General features: G+C 35.4%; 1 protein-coding gene across 2 annotated transcripts in view; it reads left to right on the plus strand.

Annotated features, from left to right (window-relative positions):
• Window positions 1-18921, plus strand: part of RICTOR (RPTOR independent companion of MTOR complex 2) — a 75925-nt gene that overhangs the window by 16003 nt on the left and 41001 nt on the right. For both annotated transcript variants that reach the window (XM_005527967.3, XM_014256943.2), the window contains exons 3-7: window positions 2202-2299; window positions 10870-10934; window positions 13104-13235; window positions 14202-14265; window positions 18053-18179. In XM_005527967.3, coding sequence (XP_005528024.2) covers window positions 2202-2299; window positions 10870-10934; window positions 13104-13235; window positions 14202-14265; window positions 18053-18179 — 486 coding nt within the window. The remainder of the gene's footprint in view (window positions 1-2201; window positions 2300-10869; window positions 10935-13103; window positions 13236-14201; window positions 14266-18052; window positions 18180-18921) is intronic.

An 18921-nucleotide genomic window follows, 5' to 3' on the forward strand; every position in this document is an offset into this window, starting at 1 on the left:
TAGGGGATTGGAACGAGGTGATACTTTAAAGTCCTTTCCAGTCCAAACCATTCCATGATTTTATGGCTTGTGCTATTGCAAACCCCTTAAACTGAGTTAAGCCATGGAAAAGCAAATTGTGCAGAGGAATCCTATACCTGATACAGATACAGTCTCTAATTTCTGTATCATATCAAAGATTTTTTTTTCTTTTTTCCTAGGGATGCAAAGAGGTCCATGCACATATTCCAATTTAAATTCAAAGTTACTAGATACCTGGTTTTACTGTGCATACTGCACAGCAGTGCAAGATAGCTGTGTCCATACCCGTGTATCTGATGGCTGACTTGGCATATGTTGTGAGTAGATATGCAGAAAAGGACCTTTCGCATCAAGCTGGTCCTAATAGATATTGATTCCCATGTTTAAGAACTTGCCTTGTCTTCCCAAAATCTTGCTGTTCCTTTGTTTTGTTTGAACATTACCAGAATTATATGGTGTGACAGTAGCATGTCTCTACATGTACTAAAATTTCATTATAAACACCACAGTCAATTGATTACCTTACACTTGAGTAGGCATCTTGCAGCTAATCAAGCTGATTGCATTTGATTTCATTGGCTCATAGACAGAATCTTCATTGACTACAGTGGGTTAACAGGTTTGTACACTTCAATTTGGGTGCCTACCTGTAAGTGTCATAATTTTAAATAACGTCTTGATTCCTGATGATGGTGCAAATACAGATCTTGTCTGTCCAAACACATTCTGGATATAGCCTAGTAAGGTTGCTACTTATGTTTCCTTTTCTAAATTTGTTTACATTTTTCAAGTACAGGAAGTGTAAAAGCATGGTTTGTAGAGAGGTAGTGAAGATGCTGCTTTCTTTACATCTCCAATGCTTGATTTCCTTTGCATAATGAAAAATACACAAACACACTTTTACAAAGAACAGGAAGGTAAAAGACTTTGTCTATGACACAAACTCAGCTGTAGCTGTTCCATTCTGCAGTAGGAGGCAAGTTTTTCTTACTGCATTTAGTGTGGGACACCACACACAAAAGCTCTCTCTTTGCTGCCTTTTAGATGTCTGGTGTTCAGGCTTGTTCTAAAGACTTCATTTTATGTAGTGCCGTTATTTATTGTTTTTGGTAATGTATTACTTTCAATAGTTTGCATTTTCAGGATAGCCTTGGTTTTTCATTTATCTCAAGCTGCTGATAACCTATCCTCAGCATCTAATCTAAAACTCCATGAGAATTCTGCATCAAATGAAGTCCCTTTATAAATACTATAAATACACTACAAAAATGATAGAACCTTTTAAAAACTGCCCTGCCACAGTACCACCACATACAGAACTTACTTCAGTGACTATTACAGTAGCTCTCTGTGCAGCTCCCTGGGACCAGCCGCACTCTGCTGCTTGTTCTACTCTGCCTCAATTCCAGCCTTAATTCCAAAAGTGGGATAAGAGTGTGTCTCTTCTCATCATGGTACTCGTTTTCCGTTTTCTAGCAGAATGCAGGGTCATCAGTTGGTGTGTGAATAGTGATTTGTGGGTGGCATTTTTTTGTTCATCTATTTTTGTTGGGATGGTAGACCCTTAAGAAGAAAGAATACATTCTTAAGCCTTTTGTTTACCTTGTAGTTCACTTCCTATGTCACTGGAAAGGCCTAGCCTCTATTTAAAGCATTGAAGGCATGGAAAGCAATTAATGTGGAGACCAGAGAGGAGATCTCATCTTTCCAAAATCCCACCAACCCTTTGTGTGGAGGAAAGAAAAGGAATCATGTGGTGTGCCAGTAACATGCCATGTTTTAGCTTCTGTTTTTCAGCTTACTTTGTCTTCAAATTGCAAGGGGATTAAAGGTTAAGTTGTTAATTTACCTATATCACAAGATGTAGGGATTGGCATTTCAGACACTAAATGGATCTCTTTGTCAACTGCAAATCCAAGATACTGATTAAAATCTGGTTTAAAGTAAGAGTCTGTCTTCCATGGCCTTTAGCATTTATTCTACAGATCTCAGGTATGCCAGGTTTTAGTCCCTAGCATAAATCAGATTGATGCTTTTTGGACCAAAAGTGCTTTGCATCCCTGAAATCAGGATGTTTACCTACAACATTTATGAAACTGCATGTTGAATGCACGTTTAGATTTTTCTTCATTTTTTCTTTTCTTCTGCTGTATCTGCTAATAACCTCTTTTCTTTTGCAGACCCTTGTGATAATATGAGAGAGATTCTCCAAAATGTGGCCAAATTACAAGGCGTGTCAAATATGAGAAAATTAGGTCACTTGAATAATTTTACTAAGGTAAGAGCTCAAATAGTGTCATGGAACAAATGACTGTACAGGTAAAATGTTTTGTATTTACTCAGTCAGACACTGGCTGGGACATTAATGAAATTGCTTAACATCACAGAACAGTACTCAAAGCCTGCGTACTATGGGAAGGGAAGATATCAAATAAGATCAAGCAAATACGTGAATGCAGAGTTGTGCTGAAGGTTGTGTGCCTGTCTGTTTGGCTGAATTTTTGTAGTATTTCAGTGCTTAAAAAATGGAAATATCTCACAATTAATGGGTTAAGTTGCATAACTAGAGCTAAAGATTTGGTTACTACAATTTGTGCAGAGTTGAAATCAAAAATGTAAAATGCCAGACTTTCTGAATGTAAACTTATTGAGTATGGTGAGGGGCAGGACTGTATTGATGCACATTATATGCAATATTTTGGACACTAACAGAACAGGAACTGCAACTTTCACTGCAGTTTTCATAGTGAAAAATATTTAAAGAGTCCATTTCTGATATATATATATGTTGGTAATTTTTGATGTGCTTCTTCCAAATCATAGACATGTGACAAGTGTGCACTGAAAATACAGCAGATATATTGGAAGCAGCCATTGTAAGCTGATGAGGCAAGAATTAAAAACTTACTGCAGGACGAGGGTGTGAGCTGAAGAAAGAAACTGAGAAAAATGTTCGGAAGAGGAGCAAGTAGCATTTTTTTGGGTAAAAGAGAAACCTGTGGAGAGAAGCTGAGATGACTCCTGGGTGGGGATCAGGGAATTAGGGAAAAGGTATTCACTGTAGAATGGTGGGTGGTTGTGGTTGGACCAGTGTTCCATTTTTCAGGGCTAGGGAAACGTGTTGCAGTCAGCAAGGCAGGTGACATTGAAACTTCAGTGTGAGCCTTACCCTAATTGATGGACTGATAGAGGGACCTGGTGTGTTGTATAACTTTCTCATAGAGATGGGGCAACACACCTGAAAATGAAAGCTGGCTTCCTGTGTCTGAGAATGGATCCTGCAACCAGCAGCAGCCAAGAAATAACATAGTAGAGGAGAATGTAGAGGATAAAGTAAGGTTTAAATTATGGTTGCAAATAAGTTTGTTAAAAGAATTGAGTAAGATTGCCAGGAGTCCAGTTGAAATTTTTTAGTCAATCTTAAGTGGAAGAGCGAATACTCAAGGGAAGATGTGAGGAACCATTTGATACAAGAAGGACAAACATGCATGATAACCTTTGAAGTCAGTGTCTTGGCTGTTAAAGGCACTCCTTTTGAGATTGACCACTTCAGTGGTAATGTCTAAAATTCACTTAACAGGAGGGTGAGTACTGAGAGCAAAATCACAGTAACAAATGAATTTATCTTCTAATGCATTAATAGCAAATCTGTAAGTGCTAGATTTTCTAGATTCATTCAGAACTTGTGTAGGTGCACAGCATTTACTGAAGAACTGAACTTCACTCTGAAATCTCTTCATTGGGCTGTTGCCTTGTGTCTGTTAGACATCAGCCATTGACAGAATGTTGCTGTTTTTACTGGGATTCCAAAAAGTTTTACAAGAAAGCCCTTTATTGTGCTAGAAAAGTCTGATGCATAGCTAGATTTCTTTCTGTGATAATCTGAAAACTTTGAAATGTGAATTCTTCCAAATTCTCTAGTTGTCTTAAAATTAAAGAGCTGGATTAGGTTTGTAGATGAACAATGTGTAGTGAAAAGTCAATATTTGAAACTACAGATCATAAAATAGGGTCAGTTTGACTGTTGAAGATCAGATGTTAAGCATCCATAACTGTGTTAAATTAATAAATATGCATATTGTAATTAGAAGATGAACCAAATATTCTTTTAAAAATATAGTTTTGAGAGATTGCATAATACCATAATTGAATATTTTAAAAATATTTGTGGGTTTTGTTAAAAATACTTCAAAAAATATTGAAAATGGAAAATACTTACAGAATGGAAGAACGGTATTTATAAATTGCACTTAAAACTGGCAGGAAATTGAGTTTGTGAAAAGCAACTTAAAAAATTAAATATGATGTTTGAAGATGGAGACTGTAGTTCATAACCTGATTTTGATTCTAAATCAGAATCTGCTCTGCATGCTCTGCATGAGCAAATCATACTACTCAATTTAAAATTGAACACTTGTTCTTATATTCATCTCCCTGGAATATGTACTTTATAAGTGTATAACTTAGTGCATTTGGTTTTAAAAACTCTTCCTATTTTTGTTTGAACTGTAAATGCAGCTATGAGAATAGAATAAAAGTTGCAAGTTGTACTGTATTGTCTGCCTTGTGGTTGGAACAATTCTGTGTTTTTCATTCCAGTGGTTAAAAGTGAAAGCCTGGAGCTTGGCAAGATGGTTTTATTTCCTTTTTGCACTCTGTTCTTCTACCAGGAGCTGGTATAGTCTCAGTTCCTCCTTTGTGAGACAAGAGTGTAAGATTGATATGCTAAGGACTGAGAATATTTGTATCCTGTCTTGAAATTACAGTGAATATGAACTTGATTTGTTTATAAATTGGTGCATTATGTCGTCCATTTTTGAAGAGCTACTTGTTATCTGAGATATTTGTAGTATGGACAGGGAAGGGTCCTTTGAAAAATCTTAATAGCATTTTTCAGATAAAACAATATGGAAAATCTATTATTCTCCTGCTGCATATATTGTTATACTTAAAAGAAAACATCTGAACTAATTTAAGCAGTTGCTCTCAACTACCCCACATTTTTCCTTCAAAGACTTCAAATCTTACTATTTTAGTTCTTCAGTCAGGGAAAGCATAAATGTTTTTCTGACCTTGAAACAAGTTAATATAATTTACTCTATTATAATTTACTCCACAAAATGTGGAGTAAATTCCTTGCAAGGATCATGATAGACACCAAGTCTTGTATTATTCTCAGGATATCTGAGGTGTGTTATGTTCAGATTTCTTTACTTGAAACTGGGTTGGATTTTTAAGGTGAGATCTGTTCTTCTCACTTCCCTTTTTTTAAGGAGCAGGAACATAATCATCCTTTAAAAATTACTGAACTAGTACTGAACTAGACTCTAGGGTTTTATGTAGAAGTAAATACTTCAAATATTTTTTTAATTTTTTTTAATAATGGTGATCAAAAGTCAGCAAGAGTTATTAGTCCATCTGCAAGAATGAAACAGTAAAGCAGATACTTTATATGAAGCTTGTGTGCTTAGGCACTGTAACTCCTTCTTCATTGCTACTTCCCTTTAAGAGAAATATAAACTGGTTGAATTCAGGTCTCCACAGCACCCATTATTACTGTCCAAAGTATGCTTTTTACATGATATTTTACAAAAAACTTGCATTTCACTTACCAAGTTTTTGCTAGTACTACTTACTAGCTAAGTCATTAGTGTTCAAGTTCTTTGCTCTTTATCTGCAGAATGTGGGTTGTTCTTGCCCAACAGGTGGTCTAAGTTTTCTATTCCAGGAAATTAGCATTCCCAGTCTGGAGATGCACAGGCTATGGAGAGGTGTGTTTAGTTCTTAATTGCAGCAGCAGCAGCCATAGAAATTTTCTGCTTTGAATGAGAGCGCACTCCTCCTCTGCTTCTTGTCACCTAGTAAGTGAAGCTGCAGTTTTGTGGGCAAAAACTTCTATGAACTACTGTGTCAATCTATATTACTTTTAAGCCACCCTATTTAAGCTAAGTTATATTCCAACCTCAGAATCCTGTTTGAGGACTTGACCTCCCTTAAATGGTCAGTGACACTTTCAAATGTCACAGCAGTTCACGTGTGGAATATGCATTTAGCTCCTGAAAGTTGAGTAGGATTACCCATCTTTAGTTTATATGGCCACCTACATAAGACAAGCACCTTGAAGTTTCCCAGCTTCTGCTGATTAGTACCAAAACATCATGGTTACATCTTTTGGGGTTTCCCCACCCCCATGTGAAGTAGTAAGTGATAAATGACTGAAAACCAGAATAAACTGTACAATTGCATTTCCCTAGTGGAAAATACCTTTGTGATTTGAAGTATTTATTTATAATCCTCTATTACAGAAGATTTATCCCACTGGGAGCTTCTGAGAGATCCTTCATACCCTTGTAAAACTATAAGAATATTTTAATAACAAGCTGAAAAAATACACACTGATATTGTAGGAATTTCTAGTTTACTTTCAAACAGAAAGGTACTTCCTAAAGGATAAAATAAAGCAATTAATTTTAGATACAAACTTAGCAGTGGAACAGCATCAGTAATACAGTGATATGGAAAATAATGTTTACAATCTGTTTGAAAGCAATTGTCATTATTTAATGAAGCTCTGCTGTTCTGCTCTGTATATCTGTCAGCTTTTGACAATGCTGCTGATTTTCACTAGCGTGATATACATTAAGTGGCTTGGATATGGATATGGCCATAGAGGCATTCAAAAACTGTGTCTCTAATTCATAGTCTGTCATTTTAGAGTGTCTTTTGCAAAACCCAGGTATCTTAGACTGAATGTATTGCCTGATTGTTACATTCATCCAAGTAGATCAACTGCTGGTGAAATCTGAAATCTGATGATAATGTAGCAGGTAGGAACAGAACATAACATTCTTAGAGACATTAAGCTATGTAACAAATGTGTCTGAATCCAGAGTCCACAGTTTCAGTAGGGGCTTCTCTTAAGGCTAGAATCTACAAAGTGGTCTCCACTTACATATTACCAGTGGTCCTCAGACTGTATTTCCAAAGTTATAATGCAGTAATTACGTTCTGGATGCACAGAATAATATAATATTTTTACCTAGTAATTGCTGTGGCTATTCTGCTAAGTATAAATTTGAATGGTCTCAAATGTGCGCTGCACTTGTGCATGCTGTTGACCTCCTATGGTTTTGTTGTTCTGAGCTACCGTTTCCAAGACATGTTGATACATTACTCATATTGCTGTGACTCATCTGAGTAGTATGAAAAACTCATAGCTGACAGTTAACATGAAAAAAACCTTCACTGTAAGTTAGTCACTGTCTCGCCTAATGTGCATACCATTTAGTCCTAATATTTAATCTTGCCCTCAGAGAGCCTTTGCTATGCCCAGTCACTGTGTATTTGATCACAAAATTTTAATTTTGAGGTGGACTCATTTGCAGTTTTGACTCACAGAGTATGGTTTGGTTTTGCCTGCACCTATGTAGAAATATATAAAATTTATTGTATATATTTTAAAATGTATACTTTTTATAGGTAGGATCTATATATGGAAAAGATAAGTAGCAGAAACATATAAATAATTTCATAATGTTAGGCATTATATGATAACCCATTGCCATTCTAATGAACGATGTCAATGTGTAGCCAAAAATAGATTTCAGTATTCTGGTACTGCTTGAGTTCAGAGTTATACTGTCATGGTATGTATGTTAATTGTTAAATCTTACAGTCAAACATATGACAGTTACTTGACTTTGTCAGGAGTTCAGCCATCTACAAATACCACTGCATTTGGGCCAGAATCATTGATCCACTTAATATTGTTTGAAGGTGAAATGAGAAGAAAGCAATAACATTTTTCAGTATAATATATTTAAGGACAGACATTTATAACATAGAGAATAGCCAAGGAATTGGAACCAGCTGGACGGACTATTATTTACAGCAGCTTCCATGACTATTTTTCCTCCTTTCAAACTTTCAGAAATCTAGCCTTAATAACCAGTTTTGGGTTTTTTCTCCTAGATTAAATAAACCAAATGGCTTGACCTCCAGGGCTGGATTTTCTACATGCCTTGTCCATTTTTCTGCTACACTGTTTCCACTTTGCTCTTAAAATGTGGCGCAGAAAATTTTGTTCTTGCAATTTTGAGAGCAGCCTGTGAAATGAAAAAGTCTTTTAGTCTCAAACTTAATGCAGTCCTATTAGTAGTTCCAGAGATAAAATTTGTTTTCTCTTTAGGTTTAAATTAACATTCTGAATGTTAATTTCTGGACATTTTCTGTTTCTCTGCTGGCCTGCTTTAATTTCTTACGTGTCTGTTAATGCATGGTACCCTGAAGGATATGATATGCTGTTCTATTATTTAGTTAAATCTTCTTACCTTTGGGTAAGAAGGGTTTGGGCACTCCTTTCAAGTCACTGAAACATTTTTTGAATTCTGATCTTGCTGTCTGTATTTTTTGGCCCTTTTTTATATGGAATATTTATAAATTACAAGGAAAGCTAATGCATAAGTACTGGTGTCCCATTAGAGGGAGAATAAATTAGTAGCTATTTTATTTTCAATGGAAGAAGTATTTCAGATGTATACACAGACACCATCAAATGCTTCTTATTATTGCTGTCAAATTCAGAAATTTAGATCCAAACAGCAGTTAAACTTCATGAAAGTTTTAACTTGTCAGGTTACATGACTATGTTTGAATTTCAAGATAAAGTCAAATTCTTTTCAGCATTGGTGAAGGTGTGTGCAGTGGGAGCACATATATAGGTGAAAACAGATGGTATGGAGGAGCTAATAGCCACTGTATATATTTGGGGAGAGTGGCAACCAGACTAGAACTGGTCAAATGAACTGAATGTTTTGTGTGGCAAGTTAGGTGGGTTCCTGGAAGAGGTCAAATGCTTCAGTTTAATCTCAGGATTGCTCAAGATGCAAACCAATGGTGTGTGATAGGAGGCTAGTTTCACTAATGCACTAGAGTGCACACTGCAGCAGCTTTCTAAAAAATGGGTTTTTCCTACATCAGAATTCCAGGGTTTTTTAAAGTAGGAAAAATAGACGGTTGAGGACAATCTTTTGTGTTAAGTTAGGATTTCTCATTTGTGTCTGGAGTGGAATGCTGGGGGAGAAGTTTAGATGTATAAATGATTAGCCTAAACAACTATTGATGTAACTGTCTGCAACTGAACAATGAACTGTTTTTACTCACTATCTTCTCACACTATTTTGCTTACACTCTGCCAGCCAATTTTTACAGTTCATAAGATGTCAATAGAAATGCTAAAGCAGCAGTGGTGGCCTTAGGCAGTCCAACAACATGGCATAAAAATAGATTGATGTTAGGAAGTGACATACTGTCATAACCAGTTAGTGCATCAATTGTCTAGTTTTATTATTACTTAAATTTGAAAGGCGGTAAAAAAAGGTTATGTAAAAACTTTCATTATGTTTTATAATTGTCTTTGGTTAAGAAAATCACAAAATCCAAAATACTTCAATTAAATTATTTGAATTAAATGTGAAGCTAATCCAGTCCAGTTTCATAATATCTCATTGACAGCCTTAAATTTCAATATTATCTAGGTATTTTTCTTGAAAGACAATTTTATAAAATGTAATGTGATCACAGAATAAATTTCTACTTGTTGAACATAAACCTAAATACTGTTTGAATTTTAATGATGTTGCTAATAAAAAGGGTTTACTTAAAAGCTGAATTTCTGTGTAATATGCCATTTTTTCAGATGGAGGTGAACAGCAGAACTAAAGTGTGGAGCACACTAAATATTTTAACTCACAGTAGCCTTGATTTGGCTGTGCTATTATAAATTTCTTATTGTTAGCAATACACATAAAGAATGTGTCACAGGGTTTGATGTATTACAATATTTTCAGAGCAGAGGTGATGACTAGTTAGCACAAAATACTTCTTGAATTCCTAACTGAGGAGAAACTTAATACTGCACTGACTTAGAACAGAACACATGCCTATTTTGAAAACAGAGAACAAAGTGCAAAGCTATTGCAATCAGTATTAGTCACTTGAGTTTTTGGAAGTGCTTAGAAAAGTGCTTTGGGAGTTGGACATGAAAATATTTTATAATTTTAGCCAAAGGGGATAGTAAGTGAGATTACTAGGAATTTCTTTGCTGCTCTTGAAAAGAAGAGGAGCATCAGCTCTTCTTACAGAAGAGATTGTTTTCCCTTCCTCAAGAGGCTAAAACATTGGCAACCTAGGTTACTCCTTTTAAGCATGTGTTTGGACTTAAAAACTGTGCTTGTAAATCTTTTCTGTTCACAACGATTAGATGTGGTTGAAGTGTCCAATTTGTGACAGTTGATAGTTATCTTTTTGTGTGCATAAATTCAACCTTTGCTCTGATTTTTCAGAGGTACAAGTTCTACACAATAGATGGCAGGCCAAGACCAAATGTCAGTTACAGGACACTTGCTTGCCTTCTGGGGTTTTTTTGCGCTACTGTGACAAAACATGACAGTGGACCATCAGTGTTAGTCTTGGTTTCAAAAGTCCTACCTGAGCCCCTGCGGATTTGCTTTGACTTCAGTCATTTTTGCTCTCTACTCAAATTACCAGCTGCCAACTAACAATCTGGCTAGATTGAAAATAGACTGAAAAATGGACCAACCAGTACAAAGCTTACAATTGTGGAACCTTTTTTTGGCATGAGAATCCACAAGTGAGTCTCCATATCAGATGTGTATAGGAACACAATATGAACAGCAGAAATCTCTGGGGAATCTGAAGCAAGTACTCTCTCCCTTGCTACAAATTAAATTCCTCAGGTTTTTTTTTTAAAGCATTTCCCAAAATCTACGGGTTTTCATCGTCATTTTTGGTGAGCTATAAATAACAGATATTTTCTTTTATTTTCAGCTTCTGTGTAATACTGGCCATGCTGAAGAAAAGTTAGGTTTTACCTATGACAGCATCATAATATGGTAAGTAGTAGAGGGTACTAGAGGAATCCTAGGGAATTTCAATTGTTTTGGTGCAATAAAATAAATTTCATTTGTACTTTCGAACTAATATTTTGTATTTATAATATGTTTGAAATTTCATAATGCAACTATATAACCTGCAAATATTTTAATGAGTAAAATCACAAATATATTACTCACTTTTGAGCAGAGACGAACCCTTCAAGTTAGAAGAGTAGATTTCTTCATTGTTTTCCTGAGAGATATAAGAATGCTTCTAAATATTTCAGTACGTGTAGAAAGCACTTCTAATAAAAATGCCCATCTACAAAATACAGAGCATACACTTGATACAGAAATCAGGATTTAAAAATTAGTATTTTATGTTGTATTGGTGTCTATATGTCCATGTAGCACTGCTTTCCCTGCTACTGATTTGCCCTGTGTATATACTTTTAAGTGGCATATATCTATTTTGTGGCCATTTCTGACTAGTCAAATGTAACTGTGCTTATTTCCACACAGAAATTTGTAAATTTGTCTTGAATACCACCACTGGTGACAAAAGCAAATAAGATCTAATATTTAATGCATTTCTGTGTTTTTCAATTTACATCTCACTTAAGGAAGGAAGTTTAGGAAAACTAATTGCTCTTTGAGCAAAATGCTGGGAAACCTTGTGTGATTGTTTTCTTCATCAGCTAAAACTGATGTCTTTTATCTTTTTGACTAGCTGTACATTTTCATTGCATACTTAAAGACAGTGGCATATCTCTTTTTGGTGACTTCTGCTTTTGAGTGCTGAATCTCATTATAGTCTTGTCCTTTGTAGTGGTTTCACTGTGCCAGTTCTTTAACTGGTCTACAGCTTCCTCGTGAGGGGAAGAGGAGGGGCAGACACTGGTATCTTCTTTACATTGACCAGTGAAGGAAAGGCCTGAAGTTGTGTCAGGGAAGGTTTAGTTGGATATCAGGGAAAGATTCCTTACCCAGAGGGTAGTTGGGCGGTGGAATAGGCTCCCCAGGACAGTGGTCACATCCCCAAGCCTGGCAGAGTTCAAGAAGTGTTTGGACAACATTCTGAGGCATATGGTGTGACCCTTGGGGTTGTCCTGTACAGGGGCAGGAGTTGGACTTGAAGATTTTTGCTATCAAGAATACACCCAGTATCAATGCAGGCTGGGTCTTGAACTGATTGAGAGCAGCCCTGCTGAGAAGCAATTGGGGGTGCTGCTGGATGAGAGGCTGGACATGAGTCAGCAGCCCCATCTCCAGTCTTGGAAGTCCAAAAATCCAGCTGTATCCTGGGCTGTATCCAAAGCAGCGTGGGTAGCATATTTATAATACAGGAAAAATGGTCTTGAAACAATTCCCTACTTGGTGGTGAAAGTAATAATCAGTTCATCTTTATTGCAAATGATATGGCAGCCTTTCTGCTTTGTCTAGGTATTACCTGGGAGTAGGCTTCTGTTACAGTGAGTTACCCAGGCCAGGTATTTACCAAAAGATTCTAAAGATTTTTTTGTGTTGGAGTAGCTGATTACCACGTATGACAACCCTAGGATAAGGAAAGAAAAAAATAAGCCCTTTGCAAAAGTAGAAATTCAGTCTCACTGGCCAAAGTATTTACTTTCTTAGTTGTTCAGTGAAAAATCCTTCTAGAAAATGTCAGTGGGAGGTTGAGGATTTCCCCCCCATCCTGCATGTCCTTGAGGAAGAGGGACAAATCTCTTGATGGCCTTCAAAAGGACAGTGTGCTGCTTCATGCTTTCTAACTCAATTTCTAGGGTTCTTCATAAGTCATTTGTTCTTACCTACCTTATTCCACCTCTTAATTTTCTTGTGCTCTTCTGTTTATTCAAATAAAATTCTTAATGTTGTGCTCAGCTATTTTGTCTAATAACGAGTTATGTACAGGTTTTGGTTCTATGTCATTTCTTAGATGTGCAAGCTGTTATTTGGGTGAAAAATTACTAAGATTATTATAGTGTCTACATCGGCTGACCATGATGAGGGCTTGCCTTCTAGGTTGCACATGAGAAGACTTGAAAGTCAGAAAATGAGTTCAGAACATTTATTTTTAAAAATAATATCTTTTGTCTTAAATGAGTTGGTAGTAACTGCATGTCAGATGGTAAAGTCTGCCTGCTGCCTAATAGTTATTTATCCCTCTTGTTTTCTTCATTGTAGTCTGAGGTTAGCTTTACTAAATGAAGCAAAAGAGGTGCGAGCAGCAGGATTGCGAGCCCTCCGCTATCTTATTCGAGACTCCAGTATTCTCCAGAAGGTGCTAAAGTTGAAAGTGGATTATTTGATAGCCAGGTAATTTTTGTCCTTCTTCGTGTTGTAAACTGTAAAGTTCTAAATCACTTGCTTTTTCATGGTTGAGACAGAAGTGTTTCCATATTCTAATATGTTCTTAGTGAGTAGTTTTATAAAAGACATTTTTCTTCAATAGAATATTTCATCACACAAGCTAATCCAGATAAAATGCTAATCCTAATATATGATAAATTACAAATAATCCAAAGAATTTCTTTTTTTAATCATAAATGCCATTAACTACAAATTAATAAGGTTGAAATAATAATTTTCATTTCTTAAGTTCTTGTATGGGAGTTGTTTGATTCTTTGTATTATCTCAGTGCTGTGGAGTCTCCAGTAGAAAGTCAGAACTAAAATGTATTTGATGTCCAAGAATTTGTAGTCTAAATATAATCAATGACACAACAGAAAAATGCTAAAGGGCAAACCAACAGTGAGATAATGCAATCACTGTGATGAATAGATGTAAATAAAAGCATTTCTAGTGCTTCCTGTAATTAAATTTTTTATTTAATATATTAATATAGATGAGTGTGAATTTCTGTTTATAAATATACACCTGTAGTTTTAGTGTGCTGTTTAACTTGTTGGATCAAAAGAACTTCTCTGATCTGAAGACACTCCAAAGTGTGTTGATGTGAAACGTTACAAATACTTGGTGTGGTCTCATTTGCAAATGAAAAATGCAGCTAGCTTGGAATATAAGTGTTGAAGTATTATGCTTTGCCATTTTATATTTGAGAACATTCTGCTGACTTAATTGTAATGAAAATAGCTGAGAAAATATAAACCAAAACAAACTGATATGTCATAGTAAGTATATTTGCTGAAAAGTAGTTTTTAAACCATAAGTCAATTATTTGTCTTTTGTACTCATATACATAAATATTAACCTGAGTTGTTAACAGTTAAGGTGGAAGTTACTGTTGTTATAAACAAAATGTGTTTTTTAACTTACTTTAGGTGCATTGACATACAGCAGAGTAATGAAGTAGAAAGAACACAAGCACTTCGATTAGTCAGAAAGGTAAAATCTCCTATGTATGGTTGTATCCACTGTGCAACTCATTTGTGCTGACTCCTGATTGTCTCCATCAACAGTGCTTTTTCACAGTCTCTAATACTTTGCTTTACCTTTATCATGTAATATAGCTGATAATTTAAAAGACAGAAAAATTTACTGAAGAGAATTGCTTTGATTTTACAATTTTACCATTTAGAATCTCAAGTGCACTAGAAAAATCTTGTTTACTGGACAAGATTTGGGAAACACATATCAAAGAGTGAATGCAAGGGCATAAAAACAACCTTAAGTTTCAATATTGAAATTGTGATGACTTCATTGTATAGTTTGTTTAAGCATCTGTGAGTCAGATATTGGGAGATTTTCAGCCATGTGAGAAGTGAGACAAATTGTTAGTGAAGTAATCATTCAAGGAATGCTTACAGACTTACTGCTTTGTTTGTGGCAGTTGATGCTATCACTGCTATCCTATACCATAGGATTTTGTGTCAGATACTTAACAAAATGTGGTTAGTCTGTGGTGGTTACTGTACTGTGTACCCACGGTTGTGAGATTTGAAAGTAAGGTAGCTGTATTTTCAAGTTCATCCTAGAGAAATTGGCATATAGAGGTACCAGATGTATTCAGGAGACATAATACCCTGCCTTTGTGCTGGACTTCACTATTCTTTATTGTTCTCATATAAGAATATGACTATATTCTTACATTCTATATAATAAAAGTGCCAATGACTGGAGTAAAGTTTGAAGTAGTTTAAGAATGGTTCCCCAGGAGCACTGTCTGTGTTAAATCTCTTTTTGTATTTTAAATCTAACTAAATATGTTTTCTGTCTTACAGAAGATACCATGTACTTGATTAATGATTGTGCCAAAAAAAGTGTTTTAAATATTCAATATGGCTACCTCCAAACACAATCAAAAAACAAACAAAAAAGCCCCACTATAAAGGAGTAGTTCCTTGAGGAAGTTGCACTCTATACAAGTTCTTTGCTAATCTACTTTGAAATAAGAGCTTTGTAAATCACTAGATGGAAACACATCCATAATTGGTATTATTTGGGTCAGGAATTTGTCCTCTGTATTTCTGGGCTTTTTTTGACCATTTCCTACTTGAGCAAAAACTTCCATCTTGCATGAAAGAAGAGACAGCAAGAGAAACCAATTCATTAGTTTGATCTGAAAAAAATTATGGTCAAAGAGCAACATCAAAGAAATCATACAGCTGACCCTTGGTGGGTTTTTTTTCTCCACCATGGTGCAAGGGTATTTGCGTGCACCAGGTGTGTGCATTAAATGCACAGGCTGTGCAGCCGTGCTTATGGTTCCTTGATGCTGGGAACTGTGTTGGTGGAAAGCCTTTTCTAGCATCTTTTATTACGTACATGTGACATTCAGTTTTCTTAAAAGACAGTGTTAGACCACCAAAAAGCCACCCAGCCTGCTACCACTAAAATTAGCAGCTTTCTCATGTGCTGTCTAGGCCACAGCAGTTAAGCATGCGTTGGCATAGAGCAGTCAGTACTCAAGAAATTCTCTCACAAGGAATACTGTGCTTCCTGAATAGCACATACTGTATTTTTCACACTGTCTTTTTGTTACCCTGCTCTTGACCTTTTTCTACCTCTATCTTCATGTCCCTCAATGTCTCAGACTTAGTGATTTGATGCCAGGATTCCTAAAAGATTATATAAAGGTCTAGAAGGGAAGAATGGATGGCAAATAAAATGAAAAAGAGATAACAAAACTTTTTTAAGTAATTTACTGTGAAACTGAACTGGGTTTTTCTAGTATCACAGAGCTGTTGCTTTCTGGTTTAGGACTTGACTCTTAAACCTCATCTTTGGTAGTAAAAATGTCTGCGAGAATTGCCTAGATTAAAATTTAAGCCTTCTCTTTTCTTTCTTTTCATAGAGAAAAACAAAAATATTTCTTTATGAATTTAGAAAAGGCAGTCATGTAGTTTGTTTTGAAAATGTTAGGTTTAAACGGTGTAGGAAGATTTTAAAAAATCTGATTTTTTAAACTTGATATCCAAGAGATTTTGAAGGGTGAGTGCTCACTGCCTGTTTTGACTGTAATCACCTCTACATTTACTGGTAAAAGCTTCACAATTTAATAATATCTTCAGCATGAAAAGGATGGTGTGAAGTTGTTTCATGGAAGCATTTTTCTATCTGATAGAAGTCAATAAGACTTTTTTTTTTTTTTAATTTAATAGTCCAAGTGTTTTCTTAAAGCAGAAATCAGGGTCAGATGCAATATGAACCATTTTCCTTCCTCTTTTCCGAAGGAGTCTTAAGAGACCAAATGCCTAGTTTTTATTACTTATTTCATCTTACCTACTTGTAAGTAGCTTTCCATTTCCTGTCTTTAGAACTGAATTTTAATACCTAGAGCAGCTACAAAGTAAATACAAAAATTTGTATATTCTACTGAAGTGTTCAGAAAAGAGTAGGAAACCTTTCCTTCTCATGTCTTAAAAACAAAGAAGACAATGAAGCAGAACAGCTTGCATCCTCACAGGCTTCTTGTGTCCTCACAGGAAGTACCATGTCAATCAATATAAGTAGCAAACTGGTTGCAGTTTCTGGAGTGGATTGGTGCACCTATTCTATTGCTTATTCTTGTTTTGTCTAGCCAGTGTAAAAGTGAGAGACTGTGTGGGTGGGAGAGAAATTGTTGGTTTTTTTAAAGTCCTATCTTAAAGCTTCCTGTTTTGTTGGCATTATGTATAACAAGAAGCTTCTCAAAAACATATATTTAAGGATAGATTTGTTGAAACTCTTCCAGTATTTTGGTCATAATGATCATAATCCCCTCTCATCTTAACATCTCTGCATAAAAAATATAAAAAATTAATCGTCTTTGTACAAAACCTATAACATATCAAAGGGATATGTAAAATGGATATAGGACAAAACGTTTTTGGAAGAGTTATGAAGATAAGCCTGGTTTTGTGGAAAACAAAGAAGATGATAAGCAAAAGCATGGGAAACTAGCCTTAAATTTTTAGATGTTTGGTGGATATTGAGTATCTTTTTATGTCTCATTTTTATTTATTAGTGAGAAAGAATGGTAAGACACCTGAGTGGGCTATAAAACAGTGCACTGTTCCCTTTTTAGGCAGTCAGACAAAAACTTGCTTCCTCCTTGGTAATATATCTGCTTAGTGATATTACTGTTCTGGAAGGATATGTGTACTTAATTTTCACAAATTAAAAAAATGTGAACAGGCAGTTGCTCAGCCTTTGTAATCAAAGCCTCACTTGGGGGACAGTGAAGAATTGGTGGTATTAGTTGGTTGTCCAGGAGTGGCTTTCTTTACCTTTAATGCATCTTGTTCCTTAATCTGGTGTGAATTCTGGCTGCTCCAAATAGACAGCTGAGGCTTTCCATGGTGCAGGACATCCTTAATAGTAGATGAGTTAGTAGTCTACGCTGTGTCATTGAGTAATGTTCTTTGTCAATAAAGATACTATTGAGGAAAAAAAACTTTGATGGAGGTAGTCTTAATTCTCACTGCAAAAATCATCTTTTAAATTCTTTCTTACTAAGATAAAATATAAAAATAAACAACAGAAGCAAGAAGAGGATGCTAAAGTAAATTGATAGACAAACTGAAATGGAAATAATTTCAAGAGCAAAAAAAGTAGTTGTGTAGATTTACCTCATGCAACCAAGTAATTTGTGGACTGGTCTGTCTAACTGTATGTAGGAAACAGAATGCTGTTAATTTATATTTAGAGAAATATGAAGAAACCAGAGGGCTTTTTCTTTGCTTTTTGGCAGATGATCACTGTGAATGCTTCATTGTTCCCCAGTTCTATTACTAATTCTTTGATAGCAGTTGGAAACGATGGTCTTCAAGAAAGAGACAGAATGGTTCGAGCATGTATAGCTATTATCTGTGAACTAGGTAAGGTAATTTTTCTTAATTAGGGTTTAGTTTTGACATGATTGTCATTCACAGTATTTGTTTAATGAGAAATCTTATGCTAAGTGTTCTTATTGTCATTTTCCTGGATTTTAGTTATTAGCATTATATAAACCAAAATTACTTAAAATCTATTTATGTATCATAGGCAAAGGTTTCAGGTTTTCATCTTTCTTTCAAGACTTGACAGATTTTGGTTTCCTTAAAAACATTGCTGTCCTGTAGTTGGTGTTTCTTAAACTAATGGGAAAAACTTTTAAAACTAATTTGAAATAGGGAGATTTCCATACACAAGATGCTGACAAATTTGGAAGAGTTCAGACAACTACAAAATACCTTTCTTTTCTAAAGTTTTGGGGTGGGTAATGTAGTTATCAGGACAGTGATATGACAGTTTATGCTAACTCCCTAAACTTTCATTTGGGTGCTGATTTTTGAAGTTTTTTTCAAAATGAATCAGTGGGAAATAACTTCAGCAATTTGTTTTCAAGACTAAAGCTTCTGTTTTAAAGAATAAACAAAACATTACTCTTAATTCAATATAAATATTTTATCTGTGTTGGTTCAGTGAAGCATGGAAACTTTTTATGGGGAAATCCAGAAATTACTATATGTTAACGTGGTTGGGAGTTAAGTTGGGGAATGGCCATATGCTGGAGACTGACCAGTATTTTTGTGTATGATAAATGAGTCCAAAAATTGCAGTTCATTTCCAGTGTCAACG

The sequence above is a fragment of the Pseudopodoces humilis genome, chromosome 4 (assembly GCF_049639895.1).
Source record: "Pseudopodoces humilis isolate 2021_Gansu_Grassland_sample_001 chromosome 4, ASM4963989v1, whole genome shotgun sequence".
Taxonomy (NCBI): Eukaryota; Metazoa; Chordata; class Aves; order Passeriformes; family Paridae; genus Pseudopodoces; species Pseudopodoces humilis.